The following is a 26,429-nucleotide window of genomic DNA, read 5'->3' on the forward strand; positions in this document are numbered from 1 at the left end:
TTAAAGTAGAGACACGACATACTGATATACACCTGAACATCAGCAGGAGAGGACTCTTTAAAGTAGAGACACTACATACTGATATACACCTGAACATCAGCAGGAGAGGACTCTTTAAAGTAGAGACACTACATACTGATATACACCTGAACATCAGCAGGAGAGGACTCTTTAAAGTAGAGATACTGCATACTGATATACACCTGAACATCAGCAGGAGAGGACTCTTTAAAGTAGAGACACTACATACTGATATACACCTGAACATCAGCAGGAGAGGACTCTTTAAAGTAGAGACACTACATACTGATATACACCTGAACATGAGCAGAATGTGTCCCTTTTAACCGATATTTTAGAAATGATATTGATATTTCACTGTTTCCCGATGAAATTATCACACTCAAATACATTGGTATATGGACATGAATTGCTGCTTAACACACAAAGTCACACAATCAGGAATATCTTGCTTTTAAAATCACAGCTTCAGCCAGTGTGAGAAACTGATGTTTTTAGTTTATTTAAAGGCCGCAAAAAAAAAATGCACTTTAAATTTCACTTTTTGATAATTGTGTCCATTAAAAGTAAAAAACGATAGCGTAAAATGTCATACAGAATGTTTCCAAAGTCCAATCTGACATCTTGACAGTCGTTGATTTATCTAAAACTAGTAGCATTATTGAAATAAAGAAGCTAACTCTTACACTTGCAAAGCTGGAACTGTTTGTCGTCTCTGCCAGATAAATAACTTCAATGAAAAAGTAGTTATCTGAACTAATGCGGATTAATTTCTGTTGTTCGACTAATACATAAATCAACTCTAACTAATTGTATTAAAGCTGCAGCCAATCATCATGTCCATTACCAACTAATCACATCATTAATCATTTTGTTAATAAAATGTTGTGAAGAGTGAAAGAGTGCCACAAAAATATGAACACAAACAAAACCATGACATCCTGATAGTTTGAAAACCGGTCGGTTATCAATTACTAAAATGATTTCTGAAGGATTGATGAGCTAATGGTTTCAGTTGTATTTGATTACATGGCTTATTAATGACCCTGGCTCTTCAGCAGGATCGGGTTTCTCCCTCACATACTTGTGTCTGCAGCTGAAACACAGCCAGTGTCCTTCATTAAGTCCTTGATTGATCTGCTGCTGATACGCAGGGCTTCCTGTCTCTCCTCGCCATCAGTTAAAATCAGACCTTCCCCGCCTGCAGGGTTCTTCCCAGTGTGCACATCCATCACGTTTCCATTATAGTCTCCACTGCAACCGGCTCATAAAGCAAGACTCTGCTCACAGAGACAGCAGCAAGAAGGATTAGGACTAGATCACTTCAGCGTCCGCTTCCACGAGGCTTTAAACCGGTCAAGGCGGATGTTGTCCTCATTTGTGTTCAGTTTAAAGGTCACCTATTATACAAAATACACTTCTTCATGTCTCTTCTCCATCAACACGTGTCCCCTCTTCTTCATGTCTCTTCCACATCAACATGTGTCCCCTCTTCTTCATGTCTCTTCCACATCAACACGTGTCCCTTCTTCTTAATGTCCCTTCTCCATCAACACGTGTCCCCTCTTCTTCATGTCTCTTCTACATCAACACGTGTCTCCTCTTCTTCATGTCTCTTCTACATCAACACGTGTCCCCTCTTCTTCATGTCTCTTCTACATCAACACGTGTCCCCTCTTCATCATGTCTCTTCTACATCAACACGTGTCCCCTCTTCTTCATGTCTCTTCTACATCAACACGTGTCCCCTCTTCTTCATGTCTCTTCTACATAAACACGTGTCCCCTCTTCTTCATGTCTCTTCTACATCAACACGTGTCCCCTCTTCTTCATGTCTCTTCTACATCAACACGTGTCCCCTCTTCTTCATGTCTCTTCTACATCAACACGTGTCCCCTCTTCTTCATGTCTCTTCTACATCAACACGTGTCCCCTCTTCTTCATGTCTCTTCTACATCAACATGTGTCCCCTCTTCTTCATGTCTCTTCTACATCAACATGTGTCCCCTCTTCTCCATGTCTCTTCTACATCAACATGTGTCCCCTCTTCTTCATGTCTCTTCTACATCAACATGTGTCCCCTCTTCTTCATGTCTCTTCTACATCAACATGTGTCCCCTCTTCTTCATGTCTCTTCTACATCAACATGTGTCCCCTCTTCTTCATGTCTCTTCTACATCAACATGTGTCCCCTCTTCTTCATGTCTCTTCTACATCAACATGTGTCCCCTCTTCTTCATGTCTCTTCTACATCAACATGTGTCCCCTCTTCTTCATGTCTCTTCTACATCAACATGTGTCCCCTCTTCTTCATGTCTCTTCTACATCAACATGTGTCCCCTCTTCTCCATGTCTCTTCTACATCAACATATGTCCCCTCTTCTTCATGTCTCTTCTACATCAACACATGTCCCCTCTTCTCCATGTCTCTTCTACATCAACATGTGTCCCCTCTTCTTCATGTCTCTTCTTCATCAACATGTGTCCCCTCTTCTTCATGTCTCTTCTACATCAACATGTGTCCCCTCTTCTTCATGTCTCTTCTACATCAACATGTGTCCCCTCTTCTTCATGTCTCTTCTACATCAACATGTGTCCCCTCTTCTTCATGTCTCTTCTTCATCAACATGTGTCCCCTCTTCTCCATGTCTCTTCTACATCAACACGTGTTATTATATTATGTACGTCACACATTTCAAACAGCCAATCAGCGTCTAATAGCCAATCAAGCGTCTTTGAATTTTTAGAAAAGCGCTATATAAGTGTCATGTATTATTATTATTAATATGCAAATCCCCAATATATAACAACAGGGAAACCACGCCGGAAAAAGACACCTGAAATGTCCATTTAGTAAAAAGGTTTTGACAACAGACGGGACAGTGTGAAGTCTTTGAATTGAGTTGAATTCAAACCGGAACATCTAACCAAAAGATCCCACTAACGCGTTGTCAGCCACGAGCCTGATGAAGCCCACCAGCTACTAACATGCTGCGCAACACTCTCCATCTGTCAAACACGTGAGGCTGGTTCTCAACCCATACGAATACACAATATGTCTGAATATCCATTTCAAAATGACTAACAATTGCTTGTGTCCTATGTGAAAACAATGTGGCCATTTGTTGGTCCTAAAGGCGTCCTTCAAGATCTAAGAAGTTGTGGACCAGGTACGACATCATTCTCCTACAGTACGTGCATAACAGTGACGCAACATATAGATCCTTGCATTAGTGTGCCCACACACACACACACACACACACACACACACACACACACACACACACACACACACACACACACACACACACACACACACACACACACACACACACACACACACACACACACACACACACACACACACACACACACACACACACACTTTCCTATCAATCACAGCCTGCCTGTCGCACCGCGCTCAGGTCTGTGAAACCATGATTTATGCATGGTTGTGTAATCACTCTGCAGGATGGTTGCGTGTCAGACTCTCTTCATCTCCATGACACAGATGACAGATGCTCTTTTGACTAACAAATATTAGGGAGGGTAGGTAACCACAACGCTCATCCCGCAGGCTAATGAGTGTCCTTGTGAAAGAAAAACATGGAGGAAGAATGTGACACCAAACAGACGACTGAAGTCCTGCTGCAATGTTGTTTACAATCCAAACTATCGGGAGTAAATGATAGGGTTAGTAAAGTGATTAAAATGACAGAATGGCTTATTTCCTTTTGCTTTAATGTAAACAACGGCAAACGTACAAATAATTTGAAAAGTGAGAAAAAACTGAAACTTCTTTATTGAACTGACTTGGAGGTAAAATAACTTTTTTTTAATAAAATATAAAGCTTATTTTATTCTATGTTTGTAATAGTTTATCAATACATACGGTAGCCGATATTTGCAAATGCCCAAAACACCTCTGGAGAAACGCGTTACAGTTTAAAAAATAATGCAAATATAAAAACACAAATGTGCCAGAAAACATGCAAATGAAGAAACATCTTCCAACATATAGTATAAATAAAAAAAGACAAACGTGTCTTAAAGTATGCCTTACATATATATATTAATATTAGTGTGATATATAGATGTTATTAGTGACTTTTGTGGCTTCCTGATCTGCAAACCTACTTAAAACACTATTTTGAATTTGAGTTGCATGAAGCATCCGGCGGGCTATAGCATGTACACCACATTATTTGTTCTTTACACACACACACACACACACACACACACACACACACACACACACACACACACACACACACACACACACACACACACACACACACACACACACACACACACACACACACACACACACACACACACACACACACACACACACACACACACACACACACACACACACACACACACCCTCCCCCCCCCCACACACACACACTTGTTTTTGTTCTTTTGTTTGTGTGGGAGACGTGTGTGTGTGTGCGTGCATGTGTGTACTCACACTCGCTGTATTTCTGCAGCTGGGTGAACTCGGCCGGGCTCAGACACACCCAGCTGTCCCCCATCCTGCCTGCCTCCGAGGCTCTGTGTCTGAAAGTGTGTCGGTCCAAAAGTGTCCCTCAGAGGACAGATGGTTATCCTTCGGTCAAGTTGTGTATCGAGGCTGAGACGAAAAGATTTTGGGATGTCATCTCCGCCTTTTAAAAAAATCCCCTTGCAAGCCCACAGTTCGAGAGCTCAAATTACCCCAGGCAATATGAGCAGCGGAGGAGGAGGCGGGGAATGATGGAAATGTTCAATCAAACAGGGTTTTTCAAGTGTTTATCCGCAGCCAGAAGTTGTCCTGATTATCGCTGAGGTGCTCCAGAAGAAGGATGTTTGGTGATTGTCTGTCACACCAAATGAATATTCCTCATGATTTGGAGATGGCACAAGGGTTTTTCAGCAGGTCTGCACCAAAAGACACCGTCTCTGACCTGCAGAACGAGAAAACAGATATTTAAAAAAAAGATAATAACCAACATTCATCAGGAGTGTATATAATATGAAATACATGAAAAGCTTTCGTCATAAACATCTCTGTAACATCTCAGTCATTGTAAAGAAAGCGAGGATGTAGGCAGCGAGGACGACAGTTAAATATGAACACAGAGATATTTACGAGCTGAAGGAAGATTACTGTCCTGGATTTATAGTATTCAATCTGCTCTTGATTTATACTATAATTGTTTCTCTGTCAAAATCAAAGGAAGCACAAACATAGTGTTTACAGCACAGAGGGAACACTTCCTCAATTTAATCCAGAGAATTGATTTGTACAATTCTTATTATATATTGCAGTTTAGTTGTATGACAACCTTTTACCAAAATAATGTATTTGTTATTACCTCAAATGTTGACTGAATCAACCCGATTGGTCATTGATGTGTGTTGGGAAAACATATGAATAATACATTGTATGTGGCGAGTGCTTTTACAGGTGCTCAGACGCTTTACAAAAAGGTAACAAAATAATGGTCCAAATAAATCAACTCACACAACATTTAACAATAGTTTGCCGCAGTGACGCGTCCTAAAACCCGGAAGCAAACTCCTTCCGGTTCCTTCGACAAAAAAGCAACGCAATCTCTCTTTAGGATTTTGGAAAATAGCTGGAAATATGGTCTGTGGTTGAAACACATTTAAGAGACGGATCACGTTTTGTTCAGCCGGATTATCTCCACATGTCTATCCTGCTTTTATCATTTTCGAATCATAAATCTAGTCGCCAGAAGCAAAATGCTAACGTTATGCTATAAAGGACCTACAGCAGGGTCGCTGCTTCAACGTCACGCCGACTTAAGATCCATATTCAAAACTACAGACTCTAACGGCGCGTTTCCGCTGCAGCGGGTAGCTCGCTTTAAGCGTGCCGAGCCGTGCGGGGCCCGATTTTGGTTGCGCTTCCACTTGACCTAGTTTTGGCCCGGGGCGACTTTTTCACCTTTTTTCTGGCCCGATTAAATCGTGGTTCTAGGGCCAGGAACAACCAGGCTGAGTCGGGCTGAGCATGCTAAACTCGAGAGAGAATCGCTGGCAAGGGGGCTACAACTACAACAAGATGAACATATTTGACCGTGATTTAATTGTAATACACGTTTCAAAATGATGCCGAAGTAACAACATACTGATACCGGTTAGTAAAAACCATGAATTAATGCTTTGACAAGTCTGCAGACAGACGGCAGGCGGAAAACCCTTTAAAATGCGTGCTTTCTAAATGGAGCTTGGCTAAGCTAACGTTGTATATGCTCCGACCGTCCTCACTCACAACAACGGCCTATACAGACATAAATAAACCAGCGACTGTATCCTCCATGACACAGACAGTCTGTGGTTTGGACTTGTTTAACTTTTGTCTAGTTTCTGAACAGATATGAGGAGCTGTGAGCTCTGAGTGCTAACAGCTAACGGCTGTGTTGTTTTTCTGGGGTGCGCATTGAAGATGACGTCACGGCTCCGCCTACACTGCGTTAGTGCGTTACTATAGTAACTACCCCAGTTCCTAAACTGTAATGGAAGCGCAGCATTAAAGTGAGCCGGGCCTAATAAGGCCTAACCAAACCGAGCGAGGCCTGCAGTGGAAACGCGCCATAAATGGTACAAGTTGAAGCGTTTGTTTGAACAGTTTGGAGGAGGCAGTTGTCACTACCTGATCCGTCACCCTGCCCGATCGGTACTGCGCATGTGCGAGATGGTCCGCCATATTGGACAACTCCGGACGGCAACCCACGATGGAGAGTTGACACAGTGGCTTTTAGCAAAGCTCAAAAAGAAAAACCGAGAGAGATGAGTTATTGTTATTACAACGTGACTTCACTATTATTTAACAACTCTTTGTATTGGGTTCTTTTATTTGGGGTTAAGTACATTGTCAGAATATGTGAGAAATGGATTTAACGTCTGTTGGACAGCCATATGCCATACATGTTTGCACACATTCACAGTAAATATGTATTCAGTATGATAGCTGTCTAACAGAAGTTAAATCCATTTCTCACTTATTCTGACAATGTACTTAACCCCAAATAAAAGAACCCAATAAAAAGAGTTGTTAAATAATAGTGAAGTCACGTTGTAATAACAATACCTCATCTCTCTCGGTTTTTCTTTTTGAGTTTTGCTAAAAGCCACTGTGTCAAGTGTCCATCTGGTGTTGCCGTCCGGAGTTGTCCAACATGGCGGACCCTCTCGCACATGCGCAGAACCGATCGGGCAGGGGGACGGATCGGGTAGTGACAGCAGGAACTTGCTTTCAAGCAGAACAGGGCAAACAAACTTAGCGGGAGTGTTTACGTGTTCGGTGTAATGACGTAAAACGGCCTCAACATCTTCTGTAGTCCTATTCAGCCACTTGGTAACAACCATCGTTTTTCAGACACGTAAACTCTTCAGAAATCACCAGTGGGGTCACTGCTGATGTGTTTGATGTCGTAGAACAAAACGTGATCCGTCTCTTCAACGTGTCTCAACCGCAGACCTTAGTTCAGCTATTTTCCAACATGCTATGGAGAGATTGCGTTGCTTTTGGTCGAAGGAACCGGAAGTGGTAAAATGCTAACTTAATTCCGGGTTTTAGGACGCGTCACTGTGGCACTGTATAAAAAAACCAGCAGAAGAGTAAATGTGGAAATAATTTATCCAATGCAACATTGAACATGTGCTTTTTCATGTAATTTATTGGGAGCTTTTATTCCCACGGATGAAATCTGGCAGCGATTCACACGTGGAATTCTCAAAACTTGGACAAATAAACCAAAACTATGCATCAATAGAGACCTCTAGAAATTAAGAAACACGTTGTTATTTATTTGGCTATTTTTAGGTTTGAAGTTGATGTTATTTCTGAATCTGTTATTTAAGTTTGACTTCCAAATAGCTGAAGGTAGTTCAAACTGGAATTCAGTCCATGTCCTCAAACCGTAATGACACAAAATATGTGTTTTTCTTATTACATGTAAAACTATGCAATACAGTGCATGTTCTGACCTTATTAAGTCTAATTCTATATACGTTTGGCATATAGTAATAACCAGAATAACATATGTGCTTGCAAAGGAACAAAATGTAATGCACCTTATATCCCTTTCTCACATATATAACGCCCATAGCAGTCGGTCTTTATAATGACCGATATATTTGATGCATTAGTGAGAGTGCTGCGCTGCTGACTCAGCTCCTGGATCACTTAAATTAAACAGAGCCGTCGTTAACGGTATGAAATGCATCAGTGTGCTTCTAATAAATCAAATTGTTGTTGAGACTGAGCAGCTGACATTCACTCTGTTACTAAAGTCACCTGGGACACCAACTGGACTCTGGTAGAAAGGTTTCAAATGATTTTGCATTTTTTGCAAGTTGGCCTTCTGACTGATGCCAGAGTACACATAGTTCCCAGGGAGCAAAGATAAAAGCACGAGTGACTTCTTTTGAATTCACCAAGGGAAAATAAAGAGTATTTTTAGAAAAGGTTCTCCACTGCAAGGAAAAGAAAACGGTTTGGATTTAGCATGAAATCATCCCATCATGATACGAGCCACTGCAAGTCATACTAGGAACACAGTATTCTGAAGTATTTCTGTACCATTCAATCTGACAAAGTTGTAGTAGGCCTACTTCAAATATTTGGGTAAATTGAGACGTATCCACCATGGAATACAATCATATGGCTTATAAGCTAAAGGATATATGTAAGGTCGTTTTGGAAAGAGCAAAATGTAATGTTAGTATTGTAAAGTATTTGGATGCATTATGGACGATACACATATATTTTGGGTGTTTCTCCTGTAAATACTGCATAATTAATGAATAAAATACTACTTAAAAACTACAATAACAAACTTCTCCTGACATGAACTGTGTATCAGGGTCACTTCAGGCCAGTTCATTTGTAAACACTCTCGTGAGAACGGATCAGCATCATTTGACTTTGGTCAGACTCAACCTTTTGCATATAGAGACTTAGAATCACCCTCTCCTTTTCACACACACACACACACACACACACACACACACACACACACACACACACACACACACACACACACACACACACACACACACACACACACACACACACACACACACACACACACACACACACACACACACACACACACACACACACACACACACACACACACACACACACACACACACACACACACACACACACACACACACATTCTGTGTCTCTCCCATTTCAACCCTGATCTCTCACCTTCATTTTTTGCTTTTAGTCCCAACAGACAGGCTTTAAAATGCTCGTACTTTCCCTCTCTGTCCACCAGCTGCTCTCTGTTGGTCTACATGTTGGACAGCTGACGGGCGACATGTTTGCTGATGGAGGATAAAAGGGGGGGGATCTGTATGTAATTACTGAGAGAGGAGCACGTGCTGCGAGGGGAGGCCCCGCTGCAGAGAGGGAATCTGTTTTGGTCGCGAGGTTGTCCGGCAACAATGACGTCACCGGAGAGCCCGACAAAGAGGAGCACCATGTCAGAGATCGCCGGGATTACTGTGAGCACATGTAACTGACATGACATGCATCAACTGAGCCTGAGGCACAACCACAACAAAGACAGATAAAACAGATCAACATGTAAAGATTAGATTTGAAAAAACAGCCCATGTATCAGTACAACTATTAAATTACACTTCATTTCAAATACAATTTGTAATAACAGTCAAATTAGTGGTTGCTGAATATAGGCTACATTGTTATGCAACATGGGGGGAAGAGTGAAAGTTTGTGCATGTTTTAAGTTCAGCTAAATGTCTTATGTCCTTAAATGAGAAAGCACACTTACCATACCTCACTCATGAATTTGTTAAGCTCCTACGACTCTAAAAAAAGGTGTATCCGACACGTGGCTAAACGAGACTCCTAAATGTCATCAATCTGAACATTATAGGTTTACCCATTAAGGCTAAACCCGCCTTAAGGGGGGTGACTTAAGTCGTGAGATGACTGTAGTTCATGTCTAACCTGACGATAGCTTTAAGTTTCTTGCAATTGCATTAACGCTTCAAAAATCAAAACCGTGGAGATTATCGTTCTGAGATATTGCCAAATACCTTACTTTGTACAATATTTCAAAATACAATGAAAACATCCCATTGTCTTTTTGTCAGTGCTATACAAGAGTTAGAGTACACAAACTAAATACCACTGTTATCTGTATGTTAAACAAAAGCAGCAACCTCTTCGTCCGAGAGAAAAGCCTTTTAATAGTGTTCTAATAAAGGTGTGTGAATATTGCAGCAAAAGATAATCCATTTACTCGTCCACAGTATTAACCGTTATCAATATTGACAAACAAAACAAAACTGTATTCCCAGTCCAATAATTGACCATCAAATAAACATGAAAGTTGCTTAAAGGTCCCGTGTCATGGCCTTTTCTACTGATCATAATTCCATTGTTGAGGTCTACTAGAATAGATTTGTTGCAAATGTATTATCTTTTCAATTTACACACGGCATCTATTGCACGTCTGTCCGTCCTGGGAGAGGGATCCCTCCTCTGTTGCTCTCCCTGAGGTTTCTCCATGTTCCCTTTAAACTGTGGGTTTTCTCCGGAAGTGTTTCCTTGTACGATGTGAGGGTCTAAGGACAGAGGGTCTAAGGACAGAGGGTCTGAGGACAGAGGGTCTGAGGACAGAGGGTCTAAGGACAGAGGGTGTCGTATTGTCATACTGATATTCTGTACACACTGTGAAGACCACTGAGACAAATGTAACATTTGTGATATTGGGCTATATAAATAAACATTGATTGATTGATTGATTTATATTGTGCTATTTTCCAAACTCACATTGGTTTCTCATACAGCATCTCTGTGTATTCACTCTATGTCCTAAACGGCTTGTTGGAGCTCCTGCCCCCCCCCCCCCCCTCCATATGAGCCCAGTGGCCGTCTGCGAGACACAGCGAAACCCAGCCCGAACACACACCCGCAGCCTGGCTGGGAGTTTGTGTGTGTGCCCAGGCTGAGTTCCGCGGTGTCTCGCTGTCTCGCCGACCCCACACCAGTGAGCCAGCTCACAGTGTCCCGCTCCTCGCAGCAGCGAGCCTTGCAACGTCTCGCCGAGTGTGTGTGTGTGTGTGTGTGAGGAAGTCCACGGATTGGTCCAAAAGTAACGGCTACGTTATGTCACTATACCCAAGAAGTAAACAATGGAAGATGAGAAATGTCCAACGAGGCGTTCTGGGGCAGACGGGTCTTCTCTGTGTTAGAGCTTTACTCGCTACAGGGTGCACTCTGAGGGTTTGTGACTGCAGACCGTTCACATGCAGAACAAGCTTCATAACAACAAGGGGACGGGTGATAACCGGAAAAGCATGACATGGGACATTTAAACGCATTTAAAGATGATCTGGGTTTTATGAATTAACCGCATTTGTTTGTTTGTTTCCTAAGTGGCCACAGCTTTTTTTCCAGCACTCAGAGTGGAAGAGACGGAGTCTGTAATGAACATAATGTGCCGTGGAGGTGTAAATAACTATTCATCTTCGCCTCTTTCTTCATCAACACCTAAAGGCTGTGAGTCACTGCCTTTTGTCTAAGCCTCAGCACAGAGGCAGCAGATCATTCCACTGATTGTCCTTTTGGTCCGGTCTGTTTTCACTCACTTATTGAGAAAGAAAAGGTTGGAGAGACACCCTAAATTAATATTTTGGTAAATATGTTCAATTTTAACTTTCTGGCGGAGAGTTGATTGCAACAAATGAGACCATTTCCATTTTCAAATGATGCATCAAAGACTGCAAACGCTGGAAAAACAAGATCCCATTCAAGATATGACTCAAGTGGAAAGTTGGCGTATCAAAAACAAATGGAAACAAACTTAGCCATTAATTCATGACGTCCATAAAGGATAAGAAATGGCTTTAGCTTGGCATACAGACTGGAAGCAAGACAACACACCTCAGTACAGAGAAAAGGGTTGCATGATTCTGTATGTTTTATTTTGTGTATTCTTTAGATACACTTCTACTGTGTGTATGCATATATTCAATGTTTACAATTGTATTATACTTTTAACTCCTGCTAAATGGCTGTTAATTATGATTTATTTGGGACATGAATGCAAAGACTTGAGAGAAACCAGTGACTTGTAAAACAATGACCTCGTCCCACTTTTGATATCTAATAGCTAATATTAAGTCTCACATTTTGTTAATACAACTGTCCGACCTCCATAAAAGGTGTTTGATAACATACCACAGTGAAAATGTTCAAGGTCACATAAGCCAGATGTTATAAGCCTAAACTAAACCTAATGTAGCACACAGCTGAGGGTGGCTCGTTTAATCTTCACTAGATCGAGTCCAACTCTCCCGTCTGATGTTGTTATGTCTGAACATTCAAGAGGTGTTCCAAGACGTAACCCGGGTGCGGAGAGCATCGCGGCCAAATTTGGATACTGACGATGATTAGAGGGAAAACACTGAAGAGGAGGGTTAACAGAAACCGGAGCTCTGACATAATTATGTCCGCAGAGGGAAAGTGGAGAGCTGATCCAGAGTCAGACCTGTGCAGCTCATCGTTAGCAGTGTGCTTTAATTCGACCCAATTCAAAACAGACATACAGGGAATGAGCTTCATCTGATTCTATAGTTTCACTCTCGGCACTAGTAACTCCTTCTTTAAAGGTGGGGTAGGTAAGTTTGAGAAACCGGCTCGAGATACACTTTTTGTTATATTCCATGGAATGCTCTTAACATCCCGATAGCAATGAATATCTGAAATGCTTTGACAACAAATCCATAAAGAAATATCATCTGTGGAAGCCGTGGCGCTGTAAAAAGCACGACCAATCATCTGAGCCGGCTAAAATAACTGGATGGCCTACCTGCCTGTCAGCCTTCAATCGGGGCACACACTGATCTCGTGCCCTCATTGGTCATGTGCGCGTCCGTGTGTGTTGGAGGAGGGGCTCTGTGAGGAAGGGGCAGGTTTGTTCCAGCTGTGTATTTTCTAATTCTAGCGCACTCGAGCCGGTTTCTCCAAAATTACCTACCCCACCTTTAAGGTTTCATTGCAGCCATAATGTTTAAATATTAAAGTAAGAGTATTTCATAATGGTTCTTCAGTACACAAGTGCGTGAGTAATTTTTTTTATCTTGAAGTTGTTAACATCTGGAGGACAATATAAAAAGTCTTATTTCAAGCAGTAAATGTTTGCATGTCACTGTTTCTATCGGGACTCATCTTGGGAACCGAAGGGTCGCCGGTTCGAGTCCCAATCGAACCGAAATACAATCTGCTGACCAAAAGCTGCAGAGGTTCCGGTTCCTCCTGGGCATTTTGCTCAATGGCTCCAAACCATCAGCAGCCTATTTGCCCACTGCTTGTGTGTATAGGGCATGTTTGTGCATGTGGGTATGTTTGGACAATGTGTGTAATGTATTGTAAAGTGAACAACATTTCATTTCCCCCCAGGATTGAATTAAGTAGGTCTTCATTTGAATTATTTGTATGTGTTTTTGGACACACACTTTGTTGCAAATGGTCAGTTAGGACAGCAGGTTAAGTCAGGATGGATGCGGACTTCCTATCGGAGTATTTCATAACTTCTACACCCCACACGTTTGTTTGGATCAGCTGTTATTGTAGAAGAAAAAGTGTTGCAGCTAATTTCAATGTTCCCCTCATTTGCAGAGGAAGATGGGAGCAATACTAGTTGTAATGTTTATATCATGACCTTAAGTTTCATTTGTTGGTCTCTTTTTCTACTTTACAACTGACATGCATGGGAGCTTCATTTACCGTCATCTCATCCTGTCAGTGCATTCCAAAATAAATGGGTTTGATTCTGCTCCTGGCTAAATTAATTGGGACCCTCCATGCACATGCACACATGCAGTGGAGGTGGAGAAGGAGAGGGTCTGGGGGTCTGTTTGGGGTTGGGTCTGTCAAACTGAAAGTGAGATGCCAGACAGGATGCGTCTAACTGACATTCCCCTGCAGCGCGCGGAGCAGGAAGCGGTGGGCTCGGCAGGAAGAAGCTGTCGAGGTCCTGATAGCAGAGAGAAGCTCGATGCAGACTCTCTGTGAGGGCACGTCTGCTGCAGGAAGCCGAGGAGTGAGCGTCGATGCGATTAAATGGACACCAACGTCAGCTTTTCGGCATCAAACATCAGTCCTCTTCAGCACTTAGATCATCTTCATAGTCCATGCTAAATATAGCCCGGAAATGGGTCAGGAGCTTACTGAGCGACTCCAAGAACCCCACAGATCCAAGCTCTAATTTGCACCTGCATAACAAGACGGCTCCTTACCGATGCATTGCAATGATTCGTTATTTTTTTCTTAATTGAAGCTTAATATGTATTTGATGCAAGTTCTCCAGAAAAAAACTATTTGCTGGATGAAGCACTTTAAAAAAAAATGTTTATACTTTTATTGTCATCACACAGTGGGCCTACTTACTATGGTTTCTCTGCATTTGACCCATCCTAGTGTTAGGAGCACTTAAATAATGTGTACAATCTTAGAGCTCAGCTGCTCGTTGTGTGTCATTAAGATTTAAATATACCTGTAGTGTATACACATGTTTTTTTACATCTTGCCGTTTGTAACTTGGACTGACGGCTTCAGGCCGGGTAATATGGCACTTTATAGCGTGATTGCACAGTATAGGTTGTCTGTGGCTGATGACGGTGTGCACCTGGTGTCCTGTGGTGTCTCCTCCCCCCTCACCTGGTGTCCTGTGGTGTCTCCTCCCCCCTCACCTGTGTCTTGTTGTGATGATTGGAGTGTGTGTATTCAGCCTCTGTTGCCCTGTCTGTTGGGAGGGCTGGGTGTGTGTGTGAGATCCTTGTGGCTGCAGGATGTGTGCAAGGAGAACAGCAGGATTGAGGCGGTGAACTTTGTGCCCATGATTTTAATAAATGCCCACGTCGGGTTATATTTTTGGACGTTCTGCCTCTGCCTCCTTGCTTGGTCTGGGCTGCTCAACGGTCAGCTTCACACTGTTACAAAACAATTTCTTATTTGGGATCAATTAAGATAATATTATCTAAATGTTATCTTTGCTCTTAAAAAGGAGATCGACAGTATTTCCAGCACTGCATAGAAACGTCCTTTTAGGCCGATTAACAACTTTAACAGAAGGTGCTATAATTCTCCCGGCTTGGAGACAGGTTGGAGGTTAGCTTAACATAAATGTAGTCAGCCATATTAACGACCATCACCCAAAGTCCTTGAGTACACTAATTGTCTCATGAGAAGCCATTGGTTATTCGAGTGTTCATAATAACACACACATGATGCTTAACTGCTACATCTGCAGGGTGCTACACAAAGAAACGAACCTCCCAACAGGAGCGCTTCCTCCAAACCAGCTCTTCAGCCGGACAGGGAAATCACAGGGGCTGAATGCGTACTTTAAATTATTATGCGTGCACATTAGCTGCATGCATTATGAATATGGCAGCGTGCTTTCTGACTGTAAAAGCGTTGCACACCTGCAGAAGTAAAGTATGTCTGCCTTGCATTTCCACATGACCCAAGTGTGTGTAGACGTGTGTGTGCGTGGGTGCCTGGAATCCTCAGTTTTGCCCTCATCATCGCTTTCCTTAGACTAAGGAAATCAAACGGCTCAAGTGTGAGTGGGCTGAGGTTTTAAGTCTTTCACCCTTGAGACCAAAAGTGGGCCAATTCTTCAGTCTTTGTCACTGAAGCACTTCAAGCACTTCAATTACCTCCATCCAATGGCAGGTTTCCACTGCTTTGTTCAGACAAATTAGCGCCTGTAATGGCTCTTAGTAGAAAACTAGGATGCTTAATAAAAAAAACGCTCACCGTGCTTGAGCAAAAAAGAAAGGCCATTTTCGAAGCCAGGCAATTTGTAGTTTTGATAACACACCGACATTGTTTTTGTGTGTGTACCTCTATTGCTTATAGAGTGTGTGCATCAAGGGCTGATTTCCCTGCAGCACAGTCCTGGCTCTCAATGACTTAGTGGATCAAAGTCTGTGAGAGAAACTGGGCACATCTTAAACTCCTGCCGGACAAAACGTATGTCCGGGACACGTGGATTTCTTGTAGGACAAGTAGAAGGGAACTGTACTTGCCCATTCCAACACATTAGAAGTGATAAACAATAAGGTGTTACTTCAGGATTGAGGCCATCTATTCTAATATAGTGATTTTAAACAACTGCATGTTTTCCACATGACACGTCCAACTGAAAACGCATTGATTGATCCAAGTGTTTTGCAGAGTTGACCTCAGAAGAACAGTGTGATGTTCTTTCAGGAAAGCAGACTAACATTACAACTGAGAAGTGTAAGGGGGTGAAGTTCTGCGGTGTCTGCTCGGAGCAAACTAATGTTAAGTGCGTTTGCTAGTTAGTATTAGGTGCTACAACGATTATGTTATCAATCTCACATTTTATTTATGTTGCCAAAGATCACAAATTACACATTTGTTTAGGGGGTACGGGATACGAAACGCTGTCGTTAGGTCCGGCAGCGTACAAGGACAAACTGGAAGACATTTCGAAGCACCAACCTTAAAATGTGTGACTTGCTCTCACTGAATCGTAGTGACCCAAAACTATGTGTTGAGATTAGCTAAACAACAAAAATACCTAACTCTCGTAACTGTTTTTTTTAAATCTGAATTGTTATTTTATGATGCTGAGTTCTCAAACAGAAATAAAAAACTCATTTTTACCCAGACAAGTGACTTTTGTGCCAAGACAATTGAAGGAAAATGTACTCAAAGGCCACCCCGACTATAACTCTACTTTAGGAGCTTGTGTGTTATGAAGCTTTTTCTGCATGTGAACGGTCTGCAGAGTCACACACCCTCAAAGCACACCCTGTAGCGAGTACAACTAACACAGAAAATACCTGTCTATGCTGCCCCAGAACGCCTCGTTGGAGATTTCTCTTTTTTCCATTTTTTTTCTTCCTGAGTATAGTGACGTAACGTCTAAATGGACCAATCCGGCAGGAGCTCCAACAAGCCGTGGAGGACAGAGAGTGAATACACACACTTTACAGAGATGCCGTGAGAAACCAATGTGAGTTTGGAACATTGAACAATGTAAATCTATTCTAGTAGACCTCAACAATGGAATTATGATCAGTAGAAATGGCCATGACTCGGGACCTTTAACGTCCAAGTTGTAAAGCCATGGAAAAAGTCAGGTGAGCCTGTGTTGTAGTACAGATAGTGAGAGGAGGGAGTGGATGGGTCAACAGAAGAAAACAAAATTAAAAGCAGGCTGCTGTTTGTTTCCAACTAAAGCTTTTACTTACAGTAGGCATGACAACTACATATACCCATCTATCTCTCTACCATCTATACAGTTCCCTTTCCTTTACCATAGCACTAACATCATAAAACTGATTTGATGGTGTGCATAACAAATAAACTTGTTGGGGAGTAGCCAAAGGGCTGCACGTAATTCCAATATACCATTACATGCCTCTTTGTTTCCTGCGTCTTATACCTAATTGCTGCAATGCATCATGTCCACTGTGTGTAGGTTCCTGTTGCATATTATACCTTCTTGCTACAAAACATATTCTCTTCTTATGGACAGACGCGCATGTTGTGTATTTACTGCCTATAAGGTGTACGGAGGGAATTAGCAGCCACAGTACAGGGGAAGAGGACTCTCCAAATTAAGAGCTTTTACTCTGAGAAGTGCTTTGTTTTGGGACGAAATGATGTGGGAAACATTTCTGCCAGGGTGGATTTTATTTGATGTTTTGCTCCAGAGTTTCTTCCTGTCGGAGGTTTTCAGTGGGGGGGCTCCAAAGGGCAAAGGGGGGGGGGGGGGTCAAAAGGCCAAAGACCTCATTCAGGACACATTTAGTGACACAGAATGAACTGCAAGTGGGCACAGTTAACCTTAGGGGCTGCACTCTGGGATCCATCTGTACCCATACAAGGAGCGCTGCTGATCCCTTGTCAAGACACACACAGCACCGAAACACACACACACATTTTCCCTGCCTCTTGTCCCAGACTATCTTCACCTCTCGCCCCTGTTATCAGAAAATCACTGTTTCCACTTTCATTTTAAATGTGATCTTTTCTTTCTTTCCGTCTGCAGAGAATGAATCATGGGAGTTTTTTCACAGCTTCAATGTCACATCTTCCTCACAGCGTTAGTCATCGTCTGCCTGCAGCAGGTGTTGTCGGAGCTATTTGGAGCTTTGGAATTCATGACGAGGATATGTAAAAGATGTATTTTGGGCTATGGTTAAATGGTTGAAATATATATATATATTACACATATATCTGGAACTGTTGAGCTTTTAAGTAAATACATTTTCATAATGGGCTTCCCCCGTTTTAGAATCACTGATTCACGCTCAACCCGTAATGGAGTCTTTAAAGAGGCCCTATTATGCTTTTTGGGGTTATCCCTTACCTTAAGTGTGTTCTAAAGGTTTCTGTGCACGTAAATGTTCTGCAAAGGCTGAAGTCTTGCACTTCTATTGGCTAGCGTTCCAACACATTGTACGTGATAGGCTAAGGGGCAGGACATCTCTAAGCGTTTGCCCAATCACAACAGAGCTGGCCAGCTAACCAATCAGAGCAGACTGGGCTCTGGTTTCAGGCAGAGGGTGAAAAGAGGTGCTGCAGCACAGGCAGTATGAGACAAATAAAGAGCTTTTTGAACATTAAAGCATGGAGACATGTAGAGACACTACATACTGATATACACCTGAACATCAGCAGGAGAGGACTCTTTAAAGTAGAGACACTACATCCTGATATACACCTGAACATCAGCAGGAGAGGACTCTTTAAAGTAGAGACACTACATACTGATATACACCTGAACATCAGCAGGAGAGGACTCTTTAAAGTAGAGACACTACATACTGATATACACCTGAACATCAGCAGGAGAGGACTCTTTAAAGTAGAGACACTACATACTGATATACACCTGAACATCAGCAGGAGAGGACTCTTTAAAGTAGAGACACTACATACTGATATACACCTGAACATCAGCAGGAGAGGACTCTTTAAAGTAGAGACACTACATACTGATATACACCTGAACATCAGCAGGAGAGGACTCTTTAAAGTAGAGACACTACATACTGATATACACCTGAACATCAGCAGGAGAGGACTCTTTAAAGTAGAGACACTACATACTGATATACACCTGAACATCAGCAGGAGAGGACTCTTTAAAGTAGAGACACTACATACTGATATGCACCTGAACATCAGCAGGAGAGGACTCTTTAAAGTAGAGACACTACATACTGATATACACCTGAACATCAGCAGGAGAGGACTCTTTAAAGTAGAGACACTACATACTGATATACACCTGAACATCAGCATAATAAAGCAGAAGATTAGCCACAACTGTATGGAAAATAAATGAAAGTGTGTTCTGCTTGTAGCTAACACCTGTAGCTCCCTGTACATTCACACTATGTTGTGGATTGACATGATTTTCTGCACTGCAGGCCGGACTCACATGCTGTCTAACCTACAGGGGATGTAGCCTCACAAATACCACCAGTATTTATGGACAGCCTGGGTGTCATGGCCACTGGGGGATTGTGTGTTAAAAAACGCTGAGGGGAATGGAAAGGCCACACTACCCACAACCACTGATTGCACTGTGTCTGAAGGGGGATGCCAACTGACTGACTGACATACAAAGTGTTGTTGTGGTGGAAAAAGTACATAGATATTTTAGTTAAGGAAAAGTAGCAATACTTCATTGTAAAAATGCCCCACCACCAAACCACTGGAAGACCTCTATTGTCAAAAAGATAAAGCCTCATGTTTGTCACCCATGATGAATACTGCCAACTCCCAATACAACGGCTCAAAGTGTCTTTAAATGTGGGACATTTTATGCAAAACTGTTAAAAACCCCGAACTGATGACCTAATTTTCTTCGAAAGCCATCTTAAAAACTCTGAAGTTACATTCCAGTGAAGGTATGTCATAATACAACTGGAGGCCTGTTGTGAAACAAGAGCACTGCAGTGGGTCTTGTGTGCAGGATATATTCAATTGGAGGCGTTGGACCTGTCTGAGAGCTACTGAATGAACTCTATTCAGATACCATGTTGGCCTAAATGCATGCTGTCACCTACAGGCCTCTTTTTCTATTTTGGGTTACGACGAGCCAGGGGCATACTGGCCATTGGGAATACCGGGAGCTTTCCAGGTGGGCCGGTACCGAAGTGGGCCGGTCGGACAATTCACTAGCACCCCCCCCCCCCCCCTTCTTTGACAATTGACTACTAGCGGTACTGAGTTGGGCCAGTCGAGTTTCCCGGGCTGATTTTTAGTCCCAGTCCGCCCCTGCTACGAGCACATGCTATCATGCTATCATGCAACAGGAAACCGTTACCCAGTATTTCCCGTCTGTCCAAAAAATACTCCATTTTAACTTTTTAATTGCATTGCCAGGCTTGCTTGTTTGTTGATTTCATTCAGTTACAGTGCATCCAGAAAAATACTGTCAAAATATACAAGGTTTAGTTTTGAAATGCTCAGTGTGCATTTTTTACACGTACTGAGTGATTACATACATGCACATTATTCATATAGCAATTAGTTCCGATTTAGAATTAAAAAAGACGTGAAAATCTCAATAAATGTCTTTCAAGGCTTATGAATTTCCACCTGGAGTTTTACATTTTCCAGTCAAGTTTTCAGCTGTAAAAAAGTGCCTCGTCGTTAAGTCTTTACTTCACATATTCACCGAGTCAAATAGAAATGCTCCAGAAGTGTCATGTTACAAGACGGTACGACAAAGACACATTAAAAGGAACAGTTGTCTTCTTCCTGTGATCAAAAAACGAATTGCTTCCAAGAGCTTGACAGGAGTGTTTGTGAAAATAAAAATAAAGGAGCAGCTTCTGGGATGAACACATCGCAAATAAATCAATCTGTTGGATCCAGTGCTTAATACTGATTATGCACGACACGGTTAGATTGAATTAGAAGGACACATCAAAAGATGTTACTGGTTTGCGTCTTAATAGAAAAATATGATAACTTTTGTTTTTCACTTTCAACTTAGTAGAGAATCACATAATTCAGTATTTTTAGCTAGTAGCTTTTATGTTTTGAAAGCGTCTAAATATATATACACATATATATTTTTTGTGTATAATGACGGTGGGAAAACAGCATAAAAGCGATGGTAGTGATGAATCTGCACAGATTTATCACCTAATCTGCAGCTCCTCCAGGCTTGACTGAGCTTTATAGCAGCCTCAGCTCGATGTTCAGTGTCAGGTCTTTAAATGTATTGTTTTGGTTTACTTTCATGGAGAGAATTTGGACTACAGCAGACACAGTGTTCACTGTAATCATCCTGCTCAATGGCAAACAGCAGCTAAAGAGACAGATATTACCCTCTGCAGTTAAAAGAGAACAAACTCAAGGCATTTATTAGTTTATGACATCATATAATAAACAGCAGTAATAGCAGAGGTTTTAAAGTGTAAGACTGGGGGTCTAAGACTCAAAGTTTACTAGTATTTGGACAATTTCATTTAATTTCAAACCTTTATTTACCCAGGTGTATCCCATTGAGATCATTGATCTCTTTTTCAAGGGAGACCTGCTCAAGTAGGTTTCACATGAAACATAAACACAAACAGAACAACAAAAAGGACATCGTACATTCCTTGATGCTAATGGCATAATGATTACGTTATTTGAATCCATAGACTTGAGCCAGGTAAACCTCATGATACCGTTTGACCTAACATACGACTACATCAAATACTTAAAGTCTTAAGAATCGGACACACCAAGCTGATTTTGGCCGTCGATGGATGTCAGGCCGACGATGAGCGTCCTGTCGCCCTACTCAGATTGGTGTGTCCCGCACCGTCGGGTCTTTTCGGCCGTGCCGACACCTTTTTGGCCGATTGCCTACCGACTCTACATGTCGATTCGGTAGGCAATCGGCCAAAGGCTGTCGGTCAAAAAAATCACTCTGATTGGCTGTTCAGCAAGCGAATCAGTGCATGAGAAGCGAAACGGAAGCGAGGGACCCAAACAAACGATTAAGAAGGCAAATCTGAGATTTTATTTAGCTCCAGCTCTCGACACAGGTTCGGGAAAGCCCCGTGAGCTTCTCGCTGTAGAGTGACAATGGAACGGACACGCTATTTGTTGTTTGTTTATATCACGCAGTCTGTTCTTCTTCTCTCGGTTATCACGCAGTCTGTCTTCCGGTTGTTGCCTCTTTTGAACGACGAATACACACTACCGCCGCCTGCTGGTAAGGACAGTTATTGCCACTCCCGCATGCGCAGTTCGTATGTGCTACTTGGCCGTCGGCTGAAGTCTTTGCGGTGTGTTCCAGTGTGACACATGGCCAAGACGCAGGAGACGCAACAGTCGGGTCCGTCTGTGTCAGTTCTTAGGTGTCAGCTTGGTGTGTCCCTACCTTTTAAAGACGACAAAAATGATGCTCCTTTTCAGGTCCATCTTTGTATTTTGTGTCTCTACTGTGACATGTCTCCATGCTACCATCATACCTCCTGTGCTGAAGAACCTCTTTTCACAGAAACTCCGTGGATTGTAGCCTTTGCTGACCATTTACATGCACTAAAACCTATTAAACAAACCACAAGAAAGGGAACACCCCAAAAAACACAATCGGGCGTCTTTAAAACAGTTATTGATTAAGGTGGAATAAACTGAGCTCTATTTAACTAAACAAAATATTCTTGTGATATCTATGTAATATGTTTAACTTCCACTGACACTAGGAAGGCCTGCTAGGAGTATTACCATTTGGTTTGACTTCTTAAATACCCTTTATTCATCTGGGACACAAACACGACTAAAAACACTCATAAAGGTGCTCTGTTGTAACATCTCCATACAGTTGATGATAATAAGCGACCCCTATATCATCATGTCTTGGATTTCATCAAATCTGTTGCTTCTTCAAACTCATTCATTTTAGCATAAACTAGGCCCACAAAACGTCCATCTATAACGTTTAATGACTCAAACTTTAAGCTTTCACATCAGCCTGTCAGTATTATTTATACCTGGAAGTAAAACGGTGAGAAAAACAACAACGCTTTCAGTCACCTGCGAGGGGAGCTGCTATCCCAGAGGCTTCTGAATCTTCAGTGACAGTAATCACTCAAAGATTCATGATCTATTATTTAGTTGATAGTGATTAACAGGGCGGTTATTTAAATGTTGCTTTAAGGTGAAAGACACAACAGATGCTTCATTTGTCCAGAAACAGGTGTTGCAAAACAAGTGTGTCCTCTTTTAATGAGGTCAGTGCGGACATGATAAAAGGAATCGATGTGAGTGGCTCTGTGCAGACAGGCGATTGTTCACCTCTTAATCCATGTGATGAACTACTGCCTGATGGCAGGCGGATCATCGTCATGAGGCTCCATCTCCATCGGACCTGCACTGACTCACCAGCTGCAATCACACACGCGGATATACACTGTATCAAGTGCGTATTCTCTTGTGGGACTGAAGAGAACGTGAGCTGCATATCACAGCGCTGCTAAATGATGCTCTTCCCTTCACCCTCTCTCTTCCTCCTCTCCCTTCACCCTCTCTCTTCCTCCTCTCCCTGTACCCCCCCCTCTTCCTCCTCTCCCGGTACCCCCCTCTCTCTTCCTCCTCTCCCTGTATCCCCTCTCTCTTCCTCCTCTCCCTGTACCCTCTCTCTTCCTCCTCTCCCTGTATCCCCTCTCTCTTCCTCCTCTCCCTGTATCCCCTCTCTCTTCCTCCTCTCCCTGTACCCTCTCTCTTCCTCCTCTCCCTGTATCCCCTCTCTCTTCCTCCTCTCCCTGTATCCTCTCTCTTCCTCCTCTTCCCTTCACCCTCTCTCTTCCTCCTCTCCCTGTACCCCCCCTCTCTTCCTCCTCTCCCTGTACCCCCCTCTCTTCCTCCTCTTCCCTTCACCCTCTCTCTTCCTCCTCTCCCTGTACCCCCCTCTCTATTCCTCCTCTCCCTGTACCCCCCCCCCCCTCTCTGTCGATTGTGTGCTCGCTTATTATCCTCGCAGTGGAGACTCAGGGCAGAGATCTCCTAATGTTTATCACCAGCCAAGTGCACGCTGTCAGGGACTAAATAACCATGGCATTTGGCGATTGCTTGATGAGATGTAGTTAGGCGTGTTGACGGCGGATTAATCACGAGAAGTCAGACGAAGCATCGCTCTCGGTAAAAAGGGAGGGACATTAACGCGTGCAACATATACCCAAACATCTTTTAATTATAGTTCAATATAAAGTGGTAGCTGTGCAATTATAGCTAACGATATATATATCTTACTCCCAGAACTAAGGGCAGCAAAAGATTAGAAATAATCTGAAATAAAGATACACACTCTTGGTCTATTGCTTTGGTTGGAAATGGTTTAATTAACAGCACTTGCTTCTGCAGAACGACGTCTTGTGACTCCCTAGCAAAGGTCACCTGAATGCGGTTTATTTTGAGTTCATTACATTAGCCTGGCAAGAAAAAGAGTCTTTATTGATTTCTTTTCTCCAGAAAAGACGGACCTGACCCTTCGAGGTGGCACCGTCACTGGATACTAACTGATCCAAGTACAGTATAGATCTGGCTTGTGTTGAGGTAAAGACATTTTGTTTTTGAATCCTTCTCCACCCAAACACACATCACATGCACTAACCCATACCAGACAATGCAGCACCTAAACCCACATCACAAGTCTAGTTTGGATACAGTAACAAAGAGTGATTTCAAAAAGTTGATGGTGTGAAAAGGCGCAACATTTCTGAATGTACATTAGTCTAGCAATGTGTTATTTTATTTCTACTCTATATTCATTGTTTAATGTCTTATATACATTTATGTTGCATTGTTGTAGGAGGCTTGGACTTAAGATGTCCATAACTCCACTGTAGCTACTGTGCACATGACATTAAAGCCTTTGAATGTTTGAAAGGACCAAGGAGTGAAATGTGTCAGATGAGAAGCAGCAGAAGTGGAGCAGAGCGATCCCACGTACACAACACAACATGAACATCGACGCAAAACAGATCGAGACAGACATTTGACTACAGGAGGAGTAATCACAGAAAGTCTTCCTTACCTCTGGCTGTTCCGGCTGCCACTGTAGTCCATGTAACGTCCCTGTTTGCCGGATCAAAGGAGAGCAAAGCGATCCGGACGTGGAGGGGAGCGGGTGTCTGGTTCCCCGTGAGCAGCAGCAGCCAAACGTCCTCAAACAAACACTCGGCACGACCGCGGAGGCACTGGAGCCTCGGCAGCAACATCCCTCCCATCCACCCTGAATTAATTAACCCTCCTCCTCCTCCTCCTCCTCTTCCTCTCTCTGCTTCTCTCTGCTTCCCCCTGTGTTCAGTTTCCTCTCGAGCCCTCTTCCTCCTTTCTGTGTCACTGATCAACAGATGAGAGCCTCTTCCTCCTCCGCGTCCCTTCTGCAGAGTTAAAGCTGTCTTTTCTCGCGGTGAACAAAGGAATCAGTGAACTGGGAAATTAACTTGGGATATTCTTATTGTTTTGCTTTCAACGCTTTAACTCCCAGAGAACTGCAACTCTTACTTCTTTAAACACTTAAATGGTTTCTGTATCCTTGGGTTTAAAATCATTTGACAGGCTGTGGCCATGTTTAAAATGTGTAATAACAATGTACTTACAGTGTAATGTGGGTCTAATATGTGTGTTATGGATTTATTAACAATGTATAGTAACATTGGTGTAACTTGGGTATACTATGGGTGTGTTTTAATGTCTTAACATGGATGTAATAGGGGTTTAAATGTGGAAAATGGGTGTAATAACATTATTAATTGGGTATATTAGTAGTTGGGTTTAGAACAGTGTAATATCGGTGTTACATGGGTTGTAATATGGGTCGAAGAACGTTTTTTTATAGTTGTAATATCAATGTAGCATGGGTGTATTACAGGTGTTAAAATGGATGTAATAGTATATTATGTCTTACTGTACATAGACTTAAGAAACACACACACACACACACACACACACACACACACACACACACACACACACACACACACACACACACACACACACACACACACACACACACACACACACACACACACACACACACACACACACACACACACACACACACACACACACACACACACACACACACACACACACACACACACACACACACACACACACACCTCTTAAGCTGTCACTTCAATATGTCGGCCTGTTGTTGTGCTGCCGGCTATTTCTGTAGTGAAGTCATTGATGGGAAAAGCCAGCAGCCATCTATTTGATTCCTCAAAGCTCCTCATGCACACACAAGAACAAATATATATGTTTCTGTTCATACGTGTGGTGATTTGCCTCATTTCACAGACTTATCGGCTAATCGAGGCAGATCCCTAGAGAAATAAGAGTG

At 42.5% G+C, this 26,429-nt stretch overlaps 1 protein-coding gene across 2 annotated transcripts in view; it reads right to left on the reverse strand.

Annotated features, from left to right (window-relative positions):
* LOC117466963 (diacylglycerol kinase beta) overlaps positions 1-25,317 on the reverse strand; it is a 170,278-nt gene extending 144,961 nt beyond the window's left edge. The window contains exons 1-3 of one of the 2 annotated variants that reach the window (XM_034110500.2): positions 25,116-25,317; positions 9,254-9,372; positions 4,496-4,970 (exon numbers count right to left, since the gene is read on the reverse strand). In XM_034110500.2, coding sequence (XP_033966391.1) covers positions 4,496-4,559 — 64 coding nt within the window. In that variant the 5' untranslated portion in view covers positions 4,560-4,970; positions 9,254-9,372; positions 25,116-25,317. The remainder of the gene's footprint in view (positions 1-4,495; positions 4,971-9,253; positions 9,373-25,115) is intronic. The other variant, XM_034110501.2, reaches the window with a different exon arrangement.
* Positions 25,318-26,429: the final 1,112 nt, after the last annotated feature.

This window comes from Pseudochaenichthys georgianus, chromosome 21, assembly GCF_902827115.2.
Source record: "Pseudochaenichthys georgianus chromosome 21, fPseGeo1.2, whole genome shotgun sequence".
Classification (NCBI taxonomy): Eukaryota; Metazoa; Chordata; class Actinopteri; order Perciformes; family Channichthyidae; genus Pseudochaenichthys; species Pseudochaenichthys georgianus.